Here is a 17,353-nt window from a genome sequence, read left to right on the forward strand (position 1 = left end):
AAAATAAAATGCAACAATTTAAAATAGATTATCAATAAAAGGCTGATTGATAGGAGATAGTCTAAGATTAAGTCAAAGATCAGTTAAATAGCCACCTAAATGTCCTAATTTTATTTTTGCACAGCTAATCCGTCTGTAATTTACGAGCATCTACCTTTATATTTGGAGTGTAGAGATTTCGTAAAGATGCCAATGCCATGGAAAGACCTTCTGTGCTATAGGAGATCCAGAGCCCTTGGAGGATGGAAGATGACACACCCACTTTTTTACTCAAACCCTGAAAAAGAAATAGAGATTGTGAAATTATTAGCTCAGCTGAAGAGTACCGAGTACCATGAGTACTTAGTGGCTTCTAGGTTTGTTGTACTAAGAAATGAGAACAGAGTCTTGCCCTAACTATGTCCATGCCCAGCAAAGCCAATCCACTCGTGGGGACAAAGACTAGTCCTGTGGAAACAAGCTGACTGAAACTGTCTTGATCTTAGCAGTCTCTGGCAACAAATCTACTTAATATCTTCTTTATCTGCTATGTCTGGATGTAATTCTTTCCCCACACCTTTTCTATTAGCCTTCTTGAATCAATCTCTTAAATTCAAGTTACTAAAATACATACTGTTTCAAAGATAATGCAACGTGGTCACTGATCTCCATCTCGTTTTCTCCCTGGGCATTTGGGAAAATAATGTTTCCCAGCCTCCTTTACCCCCCTTTAGGTGGGCCATGTGACTGACTTCTAGCTGGTTAAGTATGGGCAGAAACAGTATGCTGTGTCCAGGCTGGGCCCCAAGCCCCCCCACTTTCTATTGTTCCTCTTGACTGAATACTAGAAGATCCAGGGCAGGATTCTGAGGCCCTAGACGATTTCAAAACTCCTACATGGAGGGAGCCTGCTGTTGATCTGCCCTGGACTGCAATATGAGAGAGCAATGAACCTTTGTCAAGTCACTGAGAGCTCACGGGTTTGTTACAGCACCTAGCACTCCTCACCCTGTCTACTACACCCTGAAGTGGTCACATCTGTCTACCTTAGGAAAACAACAACGCAGGTTTGACTGCCAGCAGCAACAGATTTTTTCTCATATGACTGGCATAGGTTCCACTGCAGGTGCTCATGTTTGTTCCTTTCACGGTGGCTTCTCCAAAAGGAAGTCAGAATAATTTTTAAAATTCTGGATAGTCAGATAGTCTCTGGCAATCATTTTACTATTCTGTTTATATCTGGGTGAAGTGAGTTAAAGCAGGAAATCCTGAGGGAAGGAAGATACTAACAATGAAGTTTGGCACCTTAGTGAATCTGGGGAGGTATTCTCTTAAAAAGCTTAAGCTACTTCTGCCTGCTTTGTTCCTTGAAATGCAGGTTGTTTTTGCCTAGAATACCTACTTATGTCCAAAACAGCAATTCATGGCCAACCTTGTTTCATTTATACTCCTGACCCTATTCCCCTTTCCCTATGACTGAATTATTTGGAAGCAAATCCCAGACATCTTATCAGTTTTACTGAAATACAACTATTTCAGTAAATGCCTCTAAAAAGATAAGGGCTCTTTTTAAGACAAAGCTCAACATCATTATGATACCTAAAATTAGCAAGGATTCTATAATATGAAATATCCAGTGTTCGAATTTCCTTGACTGTCTCAAAAAAAGAAATAATTTTTTTCTAAAATTGTAATCTATAAAAGATCCATCTACTATAACCAATTTTAAAACACTTTAAAAATGTAAAGAGAAAATGAGATTTTCTTCTATTAATTTTTTAAACAAAATATTGTACACATATTCTATACATGTACACATGCTTCTGCCTCATTCTATTTCAAGAGAGAGACAAAGTCGTCTATTATATGGATGTATCATAATTTACTTACAGATAGATAACTTAGGTTCTAGAGTTCATCTCCACTGTAGATCCTGGAAAACCAGGAAACTTAGCTCTGATTCCCTCTTTGGACCTCAGTCTCCTAATCTGGACTATGTGTGAGCTTCACCAAGGTCTTTTGAGGAATTGTAAACTATATTAACCAATTACACAGAAAAATCATTATAAACTAATATTTATTGTCCAATAAAGGAAGCTTTTAGAAATGGAAGACAAGCTCTATATATCATGGTTGAAGGGAAAAAAAGAAGGGAATCCAACATTTATTCAGTACCTGCTACGTGTCAGGTTCTGAACTAGGGCCTTTTCATATGTTAGCTCCTTTAATCTCCATGAAAGTCCTATGAAGTTGAATTTGTTACTATTGTTATATAGCAGGAAACGACCCAGAGAAGGCTAAGGAATTTGCCCAAAGTCCTACAACCGTTCAAAAGTGGAGCTGGAATTAGAAGCCAAGTCCTTTTAACTCTAAAGTTCCTGTTTCTCCCATTAGACCAAGTTAAACCTGAGCCAGGACTTCAATTCTGAATTCTTAGCTGGAAAAGTAGCAACTAAAATAAAGCAGCTGATTGCTGGCTTCTCCCTTTACCTGTAATTCTGAATCATTCTCCACCCTTGAGTGTCTTCTCCAAAACTGCCCTTTTTTATCCTAGACAATCTGATCTATTCCTATGGCTTTACTCTTATGATCTCAACTAAGCATTATTTCATTTCAAACTATGATATTTAAAGCAAAACTATAACCATGACCCGTAATAGTCAACTTTCTCTTAAACACTGACTTATGTGAAATTCCTTAGATATATTTGCTTAATCCACAGAATATTACGAAGATTATCCTACAGAAGAATAGTGCTGGACCAGTGTTTATGACCAGCGGCAATTCTACTTTTGCTCAAGGTCTCCAGCATCAGACGGAGTTCAGAAAATGTTGTATTTAGCTTCTCAGAAGGATAGAGCAACTCACTCCTCTGCTCAGGGCCTATAAGTTTGGGTTTAGTTTTATTGAATGTAAATTGTTCTTTTTTCCTGTGATACCCAGGACAGTTTTGGTCATTTAAAGATACCAAAGGAATTTTAAATGAGAAAGCCTAAGATGTTTACACAAAAGGTGGATGTTCCCAGAATACCAAGTCATAATTTTTCCTCAAGCGGACTTGGGCATACTTCTACTTCTGGTAATGGTGGATCTAAACTTGATCCTGCTAAGGACAACTAGGAAAAACTGTACAAAATCTAAAAAGTATCCTCATTAAAGACACGGGAGGAATAACAGGTTGGAGAGGATGTATATATCCTTATACCAAATAAGGATAGGAGGGCGCCCAGGAGAGCAGTTTAGAGCTACTTTTCTCTGCGATGTATTCGCCAATTCTGCACAGTGAGCCAGGAGTACTTTTGATAGCTTTGGGATTTTTAGGGCAGTGAGACTCTTCTGTATGATACTGTAATGGTGGATACATATTAGGCATTTGGCAAAATCCACAGAAGCATACAACACAGTTAAAACCTAATATAAACTATGGACTTCAGTTAATAATGATGTATCAGTAGAGGTTCATCAATTATAACAATGTACCACACCAGTGCAAGAAGTTAATAATGGGGAAACTGTGGTGGGAGAGTGAGTATATGGAAATTCTCTGTATTTTTTGTAAACCTAAAACTGCTCTAAGAAACAAAGTCTATTAAGGAAAACAAAAAACAAAAAAACCAAAACCTGGGTTCTACTCCAGAACAATGAATGATAATCTCTGGGAGTAAGACTCAGATGTGTGTGTGTGCATGTGTTTAAAGTTTTCCAGGAGAATCTAATGTATAGCCAAAATTGAAAGCCACTTGCTATTGATCTAGACCTATAGATAGATCCCGAATATATAAAATCGAGTGAAGAAAAGTTACAGAATTACATGAAGAGTATGATTTTGTCTATGTCCAATTTAAAAATTAACGAAATAATTCTATATATTGCTTATGAATACATTTATATGTTGGAAAAGTACAAAATATGGATAAGAAGAGCACATATGAACTTTAGGGTAGAAATTATCTCTGAAAAGGGAAAGAAATAGGGTTAACAAAGGGCTTCTACTATATGTGTTACATTTTTATTTCTTCAAAATAAAGAAAAAGATTTGAAGCAAATATGGGAAAATCTTAACTTCTGTTAAATCTGGTAGATGATATTTGATTATTCAGTAATCTGTGCTTTCTGGTATGTTTGAAATAAAGTTTAAAAAAGGGGGGAATAGGGATATTTCTTCCTCTAAGACAAGAGAAAGAGGTAAGAACTTATGATACTGTAGATTGATTTTTTGGTGAGAGGAGGAGAGTAGTTAAGGGAAGTCACACTCAATGGCTTTGATTTCTTCAGTGACTCATAAGTCAGGCTGTTTGTGGAGTTAGTTGACTTGGTCAAGAGCCAGATGAAAAAGAAATGGGATAAGGAACTGAGTAAGAATAGACCTTGGTAAATGAACTTTAATGAAATGGTCCAGTAAATGTACTACAAAACAGCACTAAGGGCCCCAGTGAGGTTGAAGTAAATACATAGGAAAGAAGCCTGAAATACAGAGCTAGACACTAGGATTTGGAGTACGAGCTTTACTTGTGCCATGGATTTGCTCTACTGGTTTCTTCTGCTTGGTGGGGTTGACTCTTTGCTTCTATGAGGTTTAAGAGGAAGGAGTTTCAATTTAGTTAAATTCATTTCAACAGACGTGATAGGCAGGATGCCATTATCAGGCAGGATGTAGCCAAAAATAACCTGTAATTAAATTCTGAGCTGATGGATTCTTAAAGAGAACTTTAAGTTCAAATAACTAGAAAAAGTGTTTCTTTAGTGTCTGTAACTACTGCTCAGGCAACAAGGGATCTCTTTTTGTCAGAGATAGATGGTAATGGAGTCCCTTCCTTAAATATTTGTTAGAGTCTAAATTTACAATACTGTTTATCAGCTGGGAGAAAGCTTGCTCAGTAGTTTTGAATGCAAACAGGGAAAGCATAAAGAAATGACAGCAATCTCATCTTAGGGATCTTAGCTCTGGCTTAGGTGTCTTAAGATCATGGCAAAAACTAACCTAGGCTCATCTAATGAGGTTCTTTAAGGCAAATTATTTACAAATATATCATTAGTGACTCACCTGTAGTTATCCAAGCATCTCAAATAAATCATTACTATTCTTATCTGACCATCCATGGGGCCATGTTTGGTTATAACGAAAAAGATCCTGGTAAACAAAGGGGTTGACAAACTATAGCCTGGGGCTAAATCCAGCCTTTCACCAGTTTTTATAAATCGTGTTTTACTGGAATATGACCATATCCATTTATTTCTGTATCATCTTTAGCTGTTTTTGAGTTGCAATGGCAGAGCTAAGTGATTTCAACATAGATTATAGGGACTACAAAGCAATATTTGCTGATCACTCTTGTAGAGGATGCGAGGTAACCTCTGAAAAGGTTATATCACCATCGGGAATTTATGCTCATTATTAACTCTTACTATCAGGCAAGAGATTATTGCTAATAGTTTTGATTACAGAACCCTAGATATATATCTAGTACTTTGCATCTTATAATATAGTTCTCTTATACATCTTATATCTATGATCCTTATAACAATCCTGAGAGTTAGATATGATTACCATTTTACAGATGAGAAAATAGACTGCTTAAGTGGTAGAGTCTATATTTGAACCCACACCTTTCGACTGATGTCAAAGGATCCTTCTTCTATCTACCAGATGCCTACTTATAGCACATTTCCCCCCGGCCAACAGTTCTGTCCTGGTAAGAAATGTTATAGAACTGACCAATCAAAGAAACATTTCAGAGGGCAGCATTTAGGCAGCTCATTGCAAGAGCATTCTGAAACCCTTTTGGTGGCCAGACACAATCCAACGAAACACCCTGCATTACAAGCTAGATTGAACTATCTCTGGCCACAATTCACAAAGAACCTGCTTTCTTTTCATAGATTAAAAAAAAAAAAATCTAATGGCAATTAGAGGATTACAAAAGAACTATATATGTGGCCAACACCAGTGGTCATTAGGGAAGTGCAAATTAAAACTACAGTGAGATACCACTTCACACTAAAATGGCTACAATATGACAGACAGACAATATCTAAGAAGTGTTGGCAAGGGCTTGAAAAAACGTTCCTCATACATTGCTGGTAAGAATGTAAAATGATGTAGCTACTTTGGAAAACAGACTGGCAATTCCTCAAAATGTTAAACACAGGGTTACTATATGACCTAGTAATTCCATCTTGGTATGTATCCAAGAGAGGTGAAGACATGTTCCCATAAAAACCTGAACACTAACATTGTAAATGTACTAAATGCCACTGAGTTGTTCACTTTAAAATGGATAATTTTATTTATTTATTTATTTATTTATTTATTTATTTATTTATTTATAGATTTTATTTATTTATTTGACACAGAGAGAGACAGCCAGCAAGAGAGGGAACACAAGCAGGGGGAGTGGGAGAGGAAGAAGCAGGCTCCCATCGGAGGAGCCTGATGTGGGGCTCAATCCCAGGACCCTGGGATCATGCCCTGAGCCGAAGGCAGACGCTTAACGACTGAGCCACCCAGGCGCTCCTGGATAAAAAGTGAAAAATCAAAAAGCAGAAGTAACCCAAATGTCCAACTGGCGAATGGATAAACTATCGTATATCTACAAAACAGAATATTATTTGGCAATAAAAAGGAATCAAGTGGGGTGCCTGGGTGGCTTAGCTGGTTAAGCACCCAACTCCTGATTCCGGCTCAGGTCATGATCTCAGGGTCCTGAGATTGAACCCTGTGTAGGGCTCTGTGCTCAGCATGGAGTCTGCTTGTCCTTCTTCCTCTGCTCCTCCCCCCTGCATGTGTGCACGCTCTCTACCTCTAAAATAAATTTTAAAAATCTTAAAAAAAAAAAAAGGAATCAAGTGCTGATACATGCTAACAACACAGATGAACACTCAAAACATGCTAAGTGAAAGAAGCCGGACACAGAAGGCCACATACTATATGATTCTGTTTATATAAAATGTAAAAAAGTCAAATCTATAGAGACAGAAAGCAGACTGGTGGCTGCCAGGGAAGTATGCGGAGTACCTTCAAGTGGGCATGAGATTTATTTTTAGGGTGACAGAAATGTACAAAAAGTGGTGATAATTACACAACTCTGTAAATATACTAAAAGTCCCTGACTTGTACACTTAAAATGGGTTACTTTTATGGTATATAAATTATACCTCAATAAAGCTGTTAAAAACAAAAAGAACGAAAAGAGCTCCTTAGCCAGCCAAATATCCAGAATTACAGGCCTACAACCTCATACTTTTAAGATGGTTAATGAAATTGTATGCGATTTTTCATGAACAAAGATAAAACAAAGGGAATTTTAAATTAATTGGAAAGAAATATAAATTGGACTATATGTCACTGCTGATTGGAAGTTCTAAATGGTACTGGTTATAACCATAGAGTCTGTCTTTGCCTTTTCATGATGCTCAACTGATGGGGACTGAAAATTCTAGTAGTTTGGGAGAAGCTAAAGTGAATCAACAGGGAGCACTGTGCATTTAAAGGACCCTGAAAAGTGTACCATCGGGAACGTCATAGTCCAAGTCTACATTCTTCAGTCCATGGTCATGTCATCACCATACGCTGCACACCCGAGTATTTATGGCCTGAATCACACACGGAGCCAGTCTTATCTCAGGCAACCATGTTGTCTGCAGCAACATAAGATAAAACTGTGTCAACGATAGGAGTGTGTGGTTTAAATGTAGGTTTCCATGTATTGGATATAATCACGGTGCGTCAAAGAAACTCCGTATCATTTATCTTTTAATGTGGTATTTGTTTATTTTATGGTACAGAAAAGATAGGAATCAACTTCTTTGCATCTGATCCTAGGCAGATGGTGAGGCTAAAATCTTAAGTGTTTAAAGTGGTAATCCTTCATACTTACGTTACTTTCCTATCTAACTGAAGGATAATGATCTCAGAGTTTGTAGAAGTAGCAGACACTTTTTGGTCCACTTGAAGTTGGAATGAGACACCTGGCCTGTTATTTTAGTCTCACTCTGCTCCCGCTAAGTAAGGTCACTGGGTAAAGTCATTTTTGGTACAGTGATTTGTTAGATAAGACAATTATGATTCAAATAAAGGACTTGTCACTGTGGGTTCCACTTCTGTACGTCTGCTGAACAGGCTTCTCCGGCTGTGCGCTTATATACTGGGAAGAATTTGCTAGGCTCTCGGAGTTGCCCTTAATGCCATCTTTCTCTCTGAAGAGAACTGTTTTATCTTTAACAGTATCCCTCGGGGGTAAGTCCAACACAGAGAACTATTTAAGATACTTGTCTTTCTCCATCCTGAGGCAGGAAAAGCACTCTGAAGAGACTGCAGGGATTGGAGGTAGCAGATGCAATAGCAAACTGCGGGCTGGAAAAACCAGAACAAATTTCTTTCCTGACTTCTGTGCTTTATCCCACAACTGTAAACACAACTTAGACTTTAAGTTCCTTGAGATGAGGGACTTTATCTTTTTTGTTTTTTATCCCTAGGACCTAGTACAATGCCTATGTAAGTGCTGAATAAACAAATGAACGCATACAGACACAGAGGAATCACGCGCCGTGCCATGCTCCACTCCAGCCCTGTGACTGCTGAGAGAGGAAGCTGATGCCATAGAGTTCTTAAAAGTTTTGAAATTATTGGGAGAAAAACCGGGATTATAGTTTGAATGGAGAATGGGGGATGTAGCTCAAAGAAAGGTTAATGTTGGTTCCAGATAAGTACCTGGAAAATCATAGCACCAGGAATACTAAAATCTTCACAAAACAATTATAAGAAAATTGAAAGAGTAACTGCTCTCAGTGATTTTTTTTTAGACATTGTGAAAATCTGCAACGAATTGCTACAGCGTGACTGTCTTCAGGAGATGGTAGGTCTGCGTATGTGTACATGCTTCTTACCTAAATGATTATACATGTACATTTCCTGAAAAGCCTAGCAACTGCTAAACTGGGAGATAACAAATGTGGTTCTCTTTCCAAAGGCCTAGAGAAGAACAGGCCACACGTTTTAGGAGGTGGACTAACTCTACAACAAAAAGCAGGGACTACACTGAAATGAGAGTAGCTTTGTTAAAGAAAGCCTGCTGGAGATAGAAAGATAAAAGCCTTCAGCTTCTCTAATTACCTTAAAAATGTGTGCTTTGAGGATGTGATGTCCCAGTTCAATAGTCTGCTGTCGGTTTAGTTTTCCCTCTTGGCGGGAAAACCAGAAAGCAAGTAATGTGTGACCACTCCTGCAAAGAAAAAAGAGACTCATTTTAGAATTTTAATGCCCCAGTTCTGAGTTGGGTGGGGGACTGTTCAGGTCCAGCCATACCTCTAGCGAAACTCTTGTCTCATTCAACCAGTTTCTTAGAGAAGGGCACCTGCTGCTGGGCAATTAATGGGTGTTGAAAGGTCCCTAGCTTTTACCAGTCCTTTACCCAGATCACATGTGTGAATATCACAAAATGTCATTTCTAGTTGGCTTACACCCATCCCACACACAGATGGCATTAAAAGATTCATTTTTATTTTCTGTCTCTGTGAACTCTCCTCTTATTTTACCCATGCTTTAAATGTCAGTTCTCCTCAGGCTCTCCTTTTTGGTCCTAGTCTGTCCTCTACTCCATTAACTCATCCAACCTGAGAGCCTTCACCATCACTTGGGTCTTTTTCTTGATCTAGACTTCCGAGGCTCACACCAATATACATCTAACTGTTTGGATTTCTGCACCTGGAGGTCCCACAGTACCTCAAGTTCAACATGTCCCCAGATGGATTAACCATCTCTTCCCCAAGTGAAGTTTCTGTGATCCCCTCTACCTTCCCTGCAGCCGAGAAACGGAGTATTGTCTTTTTGGTACAAGCATTATAGATTGTGTGTCTCTCTCGTACAATATGTAGCATGCTATTTCATGCTCTCTCCTCGACTCGACTGTAGGTTTCCTGACGGCATCCACTCCCCCATCTCCTTGATATCGGATCCCTAATCTCTTAAGAAAGAGAAAACTCTCTATTCTGCCTCTGCATGTTTTCTTATCAGCCCATGATACTCAGAACTGCCATGGCGCTCTCACAGTTGTGTGGTCATCTGGTCTGAAGACAAAGCTAACAGAAGGGCAAAACTGCGAGAACTGCAGAAAAACAGAGCCTAAGCCCTGACTGTACAGCATCAGAAACTGCTTGAAGTTTGGACTTGTTAAATGAATACATTTATAATTTTACTTTATACTTTGTATATTACTATATACTTTATACATTTATAAAATACATGTATACTCCATTTGAGTTGGAGTATTCTAGGTTCTTCTAGCTCAAAGCATCCTAATGATATATATTCTTTTTTAAAAAAAGATTTTATTTATTTATTTGAGGGGGAGTGGGGGGAGGAGCAGAGGGAGAGAAAGAATCTCAAGTAGACTCCATGTTGAGCGTGGAGCCCGAAGCAGGGCTCAATTTCATGACCCCGAGATCAGACCTGAGCCAAAACCAAGAATCTGATGCCCAACCAACTGCGCCACCAAGGCACTCCTGATATAATCCTTTAAGTGCGAATGTATGTATGTATATATATGTGTGTGTGTATGTATAGAAGGTGTGTGTGAATTTCTATTTACGTTATGATGGAAATTCTGAGTTATTTATATTCCCTGGAGGGCCTAACACAGTGTACTACAAATAAAAATTCTCAGTAACATTTTTTTGGAAGCAAGAGAAAATTGAGTATTAAAGACAGGACACTGGATCACCTTTGGGGTGTGTCTTCTTAACACATTTGCTCTAGCCTGTAGGAACTGCAGACGCTTAGAACTGTCTCTCTACTGCCCAACAGGTTTGTGGTCAGTAGAGTTCTTTATGCCACTGGTAACAAAACTCTTCTATTCCTTTCACTTGGAGTGCCATAGAAGAGGGACGTGAAACCATTATCTCAGTTTAAGTGTAATGAATTAATCAAAAAGAAGGAAAAAAATAGCAAGTAAATTTTGGTTGATGATGCTTCCCAAAAAGAGCCCCAAATATCTACTGGATGATTTTCTCTCATATTGAAGACTGACTACTCTGTCAGGTTTAACCAAATTTGGAGATACCTCACACCAAAGTCTGAAAAACAAATACATTTTAAATTTATTCTTTGATTTTTTTTGAGGCTTCGGTAAAGAATCTGAAGACTAGTGGATGGGACAACTTACCCAGGAATCATTATAAAGAGATTTCACTCCAAAAAGACTTTAAAAAGAAATTCTACCATGTTCTAACCTTGAGCTTCAAGAATTTCTGAATTCTAGTGGATACCATGCCAACTTATTTCACTGGATAAGATCAACCATAATGGAAAGGAAGTTATTTAGTTGAAAGAATGTCTCAGAGAAGTGTAGCCTGCATGGAATCATCAGTAGTATCTGAAGGTATGAGCCCAGATTGTTTCACATTCACAAAATCTGGAAATTGCCACTGAACTTTTATTTATCCTTTGAAAGCCTGATTTAGTTGGTAGGCTATTTTAAGAGCATATTAGAAGATGACACGCAACATTTATGAAGTGCCCTATCTCAAGTTCTCAAAGCCCTACCCAGTTATTAACACTGAAATTACTGTAGCCTCCCTGGTGTAAGAATGATCACTTTAAGTGACTCCTCCATACTACACAGTACTAGAAGCCCTGAATACAGGCCTCCGACCCACTCCCTACGTATGCTTCAGGCCATTCCCATCAGGGTTAAGACAAAAAACTCATGTCTGACAAGGAAATGAATTAGACACAGAACTGATGTTGCCCTAGTGCTTTCATCTTACTACCACAACTAAGAAATGCTGGTAAGATGTTTGCATTTCTGTAGTATGCATTTCAGTGAGCTGGAGAGGACAGTGCTTGCTTTTGCTGTTGTCGACCTGGTACTAAGGAGAAACAGCAAGCAATACGAATCAAGGAAAATGTGACAACTGTAGTTCATTTCTTTTTGGACACAAGCATATCCCAGTATTCATGAAAGAATGGTTCTCGTCAGTTCATTGGACTCAGTTTATGGTGTTCAGGACATGAAGGAAAACGGCAATTTATATTATATGCTGGCATTTCCATCTGTCCCTTACTGTTCTGATAAGATATGGCGCCACTGGCTAACCTACCATCCAAATGTGTTATACTGCACTTGTCTGTGTTTATTTCTATTTTTCTGATTATTTGCTCACTTCTAAACCTTACTCCTTTTGACTCCTAGCCTCGCCAAGCTCTGAGATTACCAGCAGCCTCTTAATTGGTTGTCTTTTAGCCTCTGAGCTTTATCTTTTTCTTTTTTCCCTCCAGCATGAGGCCCTATTGACTACCTCCCCTGGAACTCCCTTCTCTTGACATCTATGACACCACCCTGCTACTTTTTCTTCCATTTCCTTCAGTGATGTAACTTCTCTGCTTTATTTCCCATTTCCTCTCATTTCATAGGTCTCCTGGCTGCACTCTCACCGCAGTGATATCTCCAGCACAGACATATTGTTTTGCTTCTCTAATTGCCTGCTGGATCTTTCTTCCTTCAAATGATCGTTCAAATGACCTGCCATATGACACTATTTGAAGTTGAAACTTTCCCTCAAAACCAAATCCATTTAGGATTCCTTTATTTTTTCATATACTGCCAGTCACTCAGGCATAACAGCTAGCAGTTGTTTTTCTCCTCTCTTTATATACTTTCTCTCTTGGATAATTGCAAGAGCCTCATTCTTTCTATTGCCTGCCCCCTGGCCCATGCCAATACTCTACAGTGCAGAAACCTGATACAAAGTCTGCTCAAAATTTTTCATTGGCTTTATACTTCCTCTCATACATAATCTAAACTCCTTAGCATGGTATTCAAAGGCTCTCCATAATTTGTCCCTTGTCTGTTTGTCTGTCATTACCCTTTGACCTTGTGCTTCTAATTTCAGACAGAGCAAATTATTCTAGGTTTCAAACACACTTTCCTTCTGCCTGTAATTCTCTTCCTTATTTGGTTCATCAGGCAAACTACTTCTCATTCTTGAAGTCTCAGTTCACACCATCTCCTCTGTGAAGTCTTCCCTGGTCCCACCAGATAGACTCAGGGGCTCTTACCCTCAGATTCTTGTACTCGGTATATACCCCCATCATACCTACTTCAGCACACTACCCGCCTACATGTCAGTCTTCCCACAACACTGTAGGGAGGCTGGAAGCCATGTTTTTTCACATATGTACTCCTACGCAACAGGAATACATATTTGTAGAATGACTCAATTAATAATACCATAAAGTTGCACACTACCTTATGGTTTTAAAAATACTTCAACACTTTTTTAGATTCTCACAAACACCTATACTATAGGCATAGGACTAAATATTACTCCTAATATTATAGTGGAAGACAGAGACTTGGCAAGACTGAAGGACAGCTCCCAGCTCACGTGGCTAGGATCAAAGACAGCTGGGATGAGAACCCAGGGTTTTCTGAAACCTAGTTCTACTAACACACTGATGAGGTTAGAAAAGTGGTTTTCATTTCTGTGAAAAATGGGCATATTTGTGTGAAGAAGTCAACCAATATAAAATGCAATGTATTCATTTGTATGGTATAAACCCTGAATTCTTAACATAATTAAAGTCAGCTATTAAGTTTGACATTTTTTGACTGGCATTTTGGGAGAGACAAGTTAAGAAGCAGAGGGAGCCCTCATCAGTGTGACATGATTTTAGGCACGACTGAACACAACTATGTCTTCCCTCTATAATTAAAGATGATGGTAATCAAAGTCAACTTTAGTGTGGGTTCACATGTGATGATAAAGACCAAATTGGGGAGGGGCAGTGGTGAAGGCAGAATTATTTCCACATAGCTTATATATAATGAGATCACCTTGTGATTCAAAGTTACATAGCAAATTTCCCTGTCCACATTCACAGTGCTGCCTCTTCATCTCTGAAACAAAATCAAAATAGACCTATGTTCAAATCCTAGTTCTGTCACTTAGAAGCTTTGTAACCTTGGAAAAGCTACTTAACCTCTCTGTAAGATGACCTCTCAGGACTGTGGTAAGAATTAAGTGAGCTATATTAAGTGAGATGTATTTTTTATTTCTTTTATATTCCCCGTAAGAACTAGCATAGTGCTATACTTAAGGAATGAATGTTAACCACATGACTTTATACATATTGGAAGATAACTGTGTGCTCAAACAGAACTTTAATTTTTAAATGCGATACCTTTCCTTAACCCCAATTCTTACCCCTCCACACCTCGACCCCACCACCTTCACAACCAAAAGAGAAATCCACACGTCAGGCAATAGTTACTGGGTATGGGTGCCATTCACTGTTAGTCGATGTAGGAAAACTTGGTGGCCTAATTTCAGGCAGAGAGAGGAGATGAAGACAGAGCTAACTGGTCCTTAAGAAATAAAGTAAAAGTTAAGCTAACAGGAGGAATATAAATTTCTCACGTAGACCAGAGGTTTTTCAAGAGGATATTAAACTTTCTATTCAAGATGGATTTGTTTTTAGGTATTTTAGGGGAGAACCAATCACAGGTCAGAGGTGAAGACTCCTCCCCCTAGCACTGTCCCCTCTCCCCTATCCCGGATGTATATGTTCTGACAAAAGGTAGAGGAGGTAGTATCCAGAATAGCAGAGGGTCGACCCCTACCTCCACTCTCTTGCAGGCATCAGGAGCCCCTTGATATGGATTATTAGAGACAAGTGATGCTCACCCTTGGACACTGACAGATTACAAGGCAGTGAGGGGCTACTCTTACATGATTACCCTGTTTCCCAATACCTCAAGACTTGAGAGCTATGGAGTCTTTTAGAGAAAAAAACCACCCTCCCTTCCCTCCGCCCATTTAACAGTTTGGAAACTGAAGAACAGTTGTTTTACACAAAATATATAATGGCACTGTGTTTGTTTTTCTAATAGATTTTCGCTTAGCACCCCAGGAAGACAGCTAGACTTAAAGTTTCTATTTGTAGTAGGGAAACATGCTAACAAACGTTTAACTTAAATATTTCCTGCATGGGTGTTTTTTCCATTGTTCTAGTCACAGTCACTGATGTATAGTCACAAAGGTTTCATTAGCTCTTATGTTGAAAGTCGATATACAACACGTTAGCGTTTCAGAGAAACACCGCTTAGGTGTTTTGATATTCTTCTGTGCAGTGCTCAGAGGTGATAAAGCGGTATAGTTACAGCCCACTGGCAAGGCGTTGCTTACGATATAAAGCCAGCTAATCTATCTTATAATTTGGGCAGAAATAATGTGTGTTGCTGCTGTGGAATGAATGTCTTTATAGTGTAGAGGTAGATGTGGGGAATTATTTAGGGAGACCTAGTTTGAGATTAGAATTATGGGGCAGAGAGGGAGAGCGGCCTACAAAAGATCTGTGCTTCCTTCTAGAGCCAGCACTTGTTGCTGGGAGGTGGCTACTTTGCCAGGAACCTTGCATTCACTTATTCAACTGGGGTTGTGGACGGAGTTCTGGCTAATGGAATATAGGCAGAAATTATATTCATCACTTTAGACCTGGCCCAGAAAGATTTTCTCCTTTGACTTTCATGACCTTACTTTCTCTTGTTTCTTCTTGTAAGATTTCCCTCATAAATTATTATTTAGTTCGCCCATTTTCCCTGAGTGTTTAAACATAACTATTCTGTTTTCATGTTTCTGACATTCCTGCTTTATACTCTTAACTTGGGCGATCTTGTTTAGTCCTACAACTTCTGCTGTCACTTATTTGCTGATGACTTCCAAATCCATAACGCTGTGCTTGGACTTTTCTCTTTCCCTATTTTCCAGGGCCACATTTCTAAATACACTTGTGCATCTTCCTTGGAGGTAAATCATTAACAACAGGTCCAAAACAAGACTCACATTCTCCCATGTTTTCTATTATTCTTCCTCCTGCCTTTGCTCATGCTAGAAGCCCTCCTCCATCACAGTGTTCTATACTGGTCAGTAGCTTCACTCCCCTCCATCATTAAAGATAAGTTTTAGAGTCATTTTTGAGCCCTCCGCCCTCAATGACTGTACACAAAAGAAGACCAAGTGCTTCTGAGTATCTCCAAAATGTCTCTCTCACATATACCTTGCTCTCTATTCTCACATTGTAGGTCTTGGCATTTCTCACCTACTCTATTGCTATAAACCTCATTACGCATATCCCTACACCTGCATTCTCTCCTCTTCTTCAACCCATCCTTCACACACCACTTGTCAGAGCTATTTTTCACATCATCAGAGTTAGTTGATCATAGTCTCCTCATTCTTAAAAAGTTATCGAGACTGTTATATACAGAATAAACTGTGAAGTCTTAAACATGGCAGTCAAGGCTTTCTTCCTAGTGACACTTCCATTCATTCTTTCTGACCACGTGTCTTATCCTCTAATCACATCTTCCCACAATTCCGCAAAGGCATTTCCTATCTTCACACCTGCTTTTGTTCCTGCCTTGACCTTTTCTTGCCTGCCTACAGTGCTCTCCCACGCCAGCACTGCCCCATGGAATCAACTCATCCTTCAGGGGTCAACTGGAGTGTCACCTCTTCTGCAAAGGAGTTCCTCTTTGTTCAGGTTCCTCGGGTGCTCTGTACTACAGCACTATTGTTGGTTGCTTGGGGTCTGGCTTCCCTTTAGAAGGTAATGGCTTTAGTGGCAGGAGGTGTCTCTTCCATTTACGTTTCTCTAGCAGATAGCACAGTCGCTGGTGTAGAGTAGAAGTTCAATCAATGTTTCATGAATGAATCCGTGCTAAGCAGATGGGCTCAAGGAAGAGCAACAGTAGGACTTGCAGATCTGCTAATTCACGAACCCACTTTGGCCTTGAATTTGCAGCCATCTCTGTTGCCACTGTTTGACTGTGAAATGAGTATAACTATAACTCAAATATTGAGAAGAGACTGACAATCCTGATCTTTTTCACCTCTCATCTTAAAAATTCTGCCTGCAGCCACACTTTGGTGGTTGCTGCCTTACAGTCTGCTTGTTGCTATGAATTCTCAGCAAATGACACCCACACATCTTTGCAAAAATTTCTTCCATCTTTAGCTTATCAGTCAGTAGCTGCTTTGGCATGTTCTCGTCATGGTTTTTTCATGGCACCTGGATACAAAACACAGTGCTAGTCAGCTTGTCCTGCTGTTTCATATTCATGTAAGTTGCAGACTGTAAAAGTAAAGTGTGCCCAAGATCTGCCTTTGTAGAAATGGGTGGAGCAGCATTCCAGTTTTAAACATGGAATCTGGAAAGAAATTTCCTGCTTTCTCCCACTTCGCCCCACAGTGTCCTATAGCCCTTCTGTTCTGTTAATGCATCACTGGCCTGAGGAAAATGGACACTTGTCCTCTGACAATGAAGTCTTTAGGCAGTTGGCAGGGATTAATGAAGCAGAAGAGCTATGACTCCATT

General features: G+C 39.2%; 1 protein-coding gene across 18 annotated transcripts in view; it reads right to left on the bottom strand.

Moving 5' to 3' along the window:
• The window catches only part of TANC2 (tetratricopeptide repeat, ankyrin repeat and coiled-coil containing 2), a 354,211-nt gene that overhangs the window by 29,606 nt on the left and 307,252 nt on the right, over window positions 1–17,353 (bottom strand). For all 18 annotated transcript variants that reach the window (XM_045814340.2, XM_045814338.2, XM_045814336.2 and 15 more), the window contains 2 exons: window positions 9,092–9,200; window positions 155–277 (listed from right to left, as the gene is read on the bottom strand). In XM_045814340.2, coding sequence (XP_045670296.1) covers window positions 155–277; window positions 9,092–9,200 — 232 coding nt within the window. The remainder of the gene's footprint in view (window positions 1–154; window positions 278–9,091; window positions 9,201–17,353) is intronic.

This window comes from Ursus americanus, chromosome 23 (assembly GCF_024610735.1).
Source record: "Ursus americanus isolate L20-20 chromosome 23, mUrsAme1.1.p, whole genome shotgun sequence".
Lineage (NCBI taxonomy): Eukaryota > Metazoa > Chordata > Mammalia > Carnivora > Ursidae > Ursus > Ursus americanus.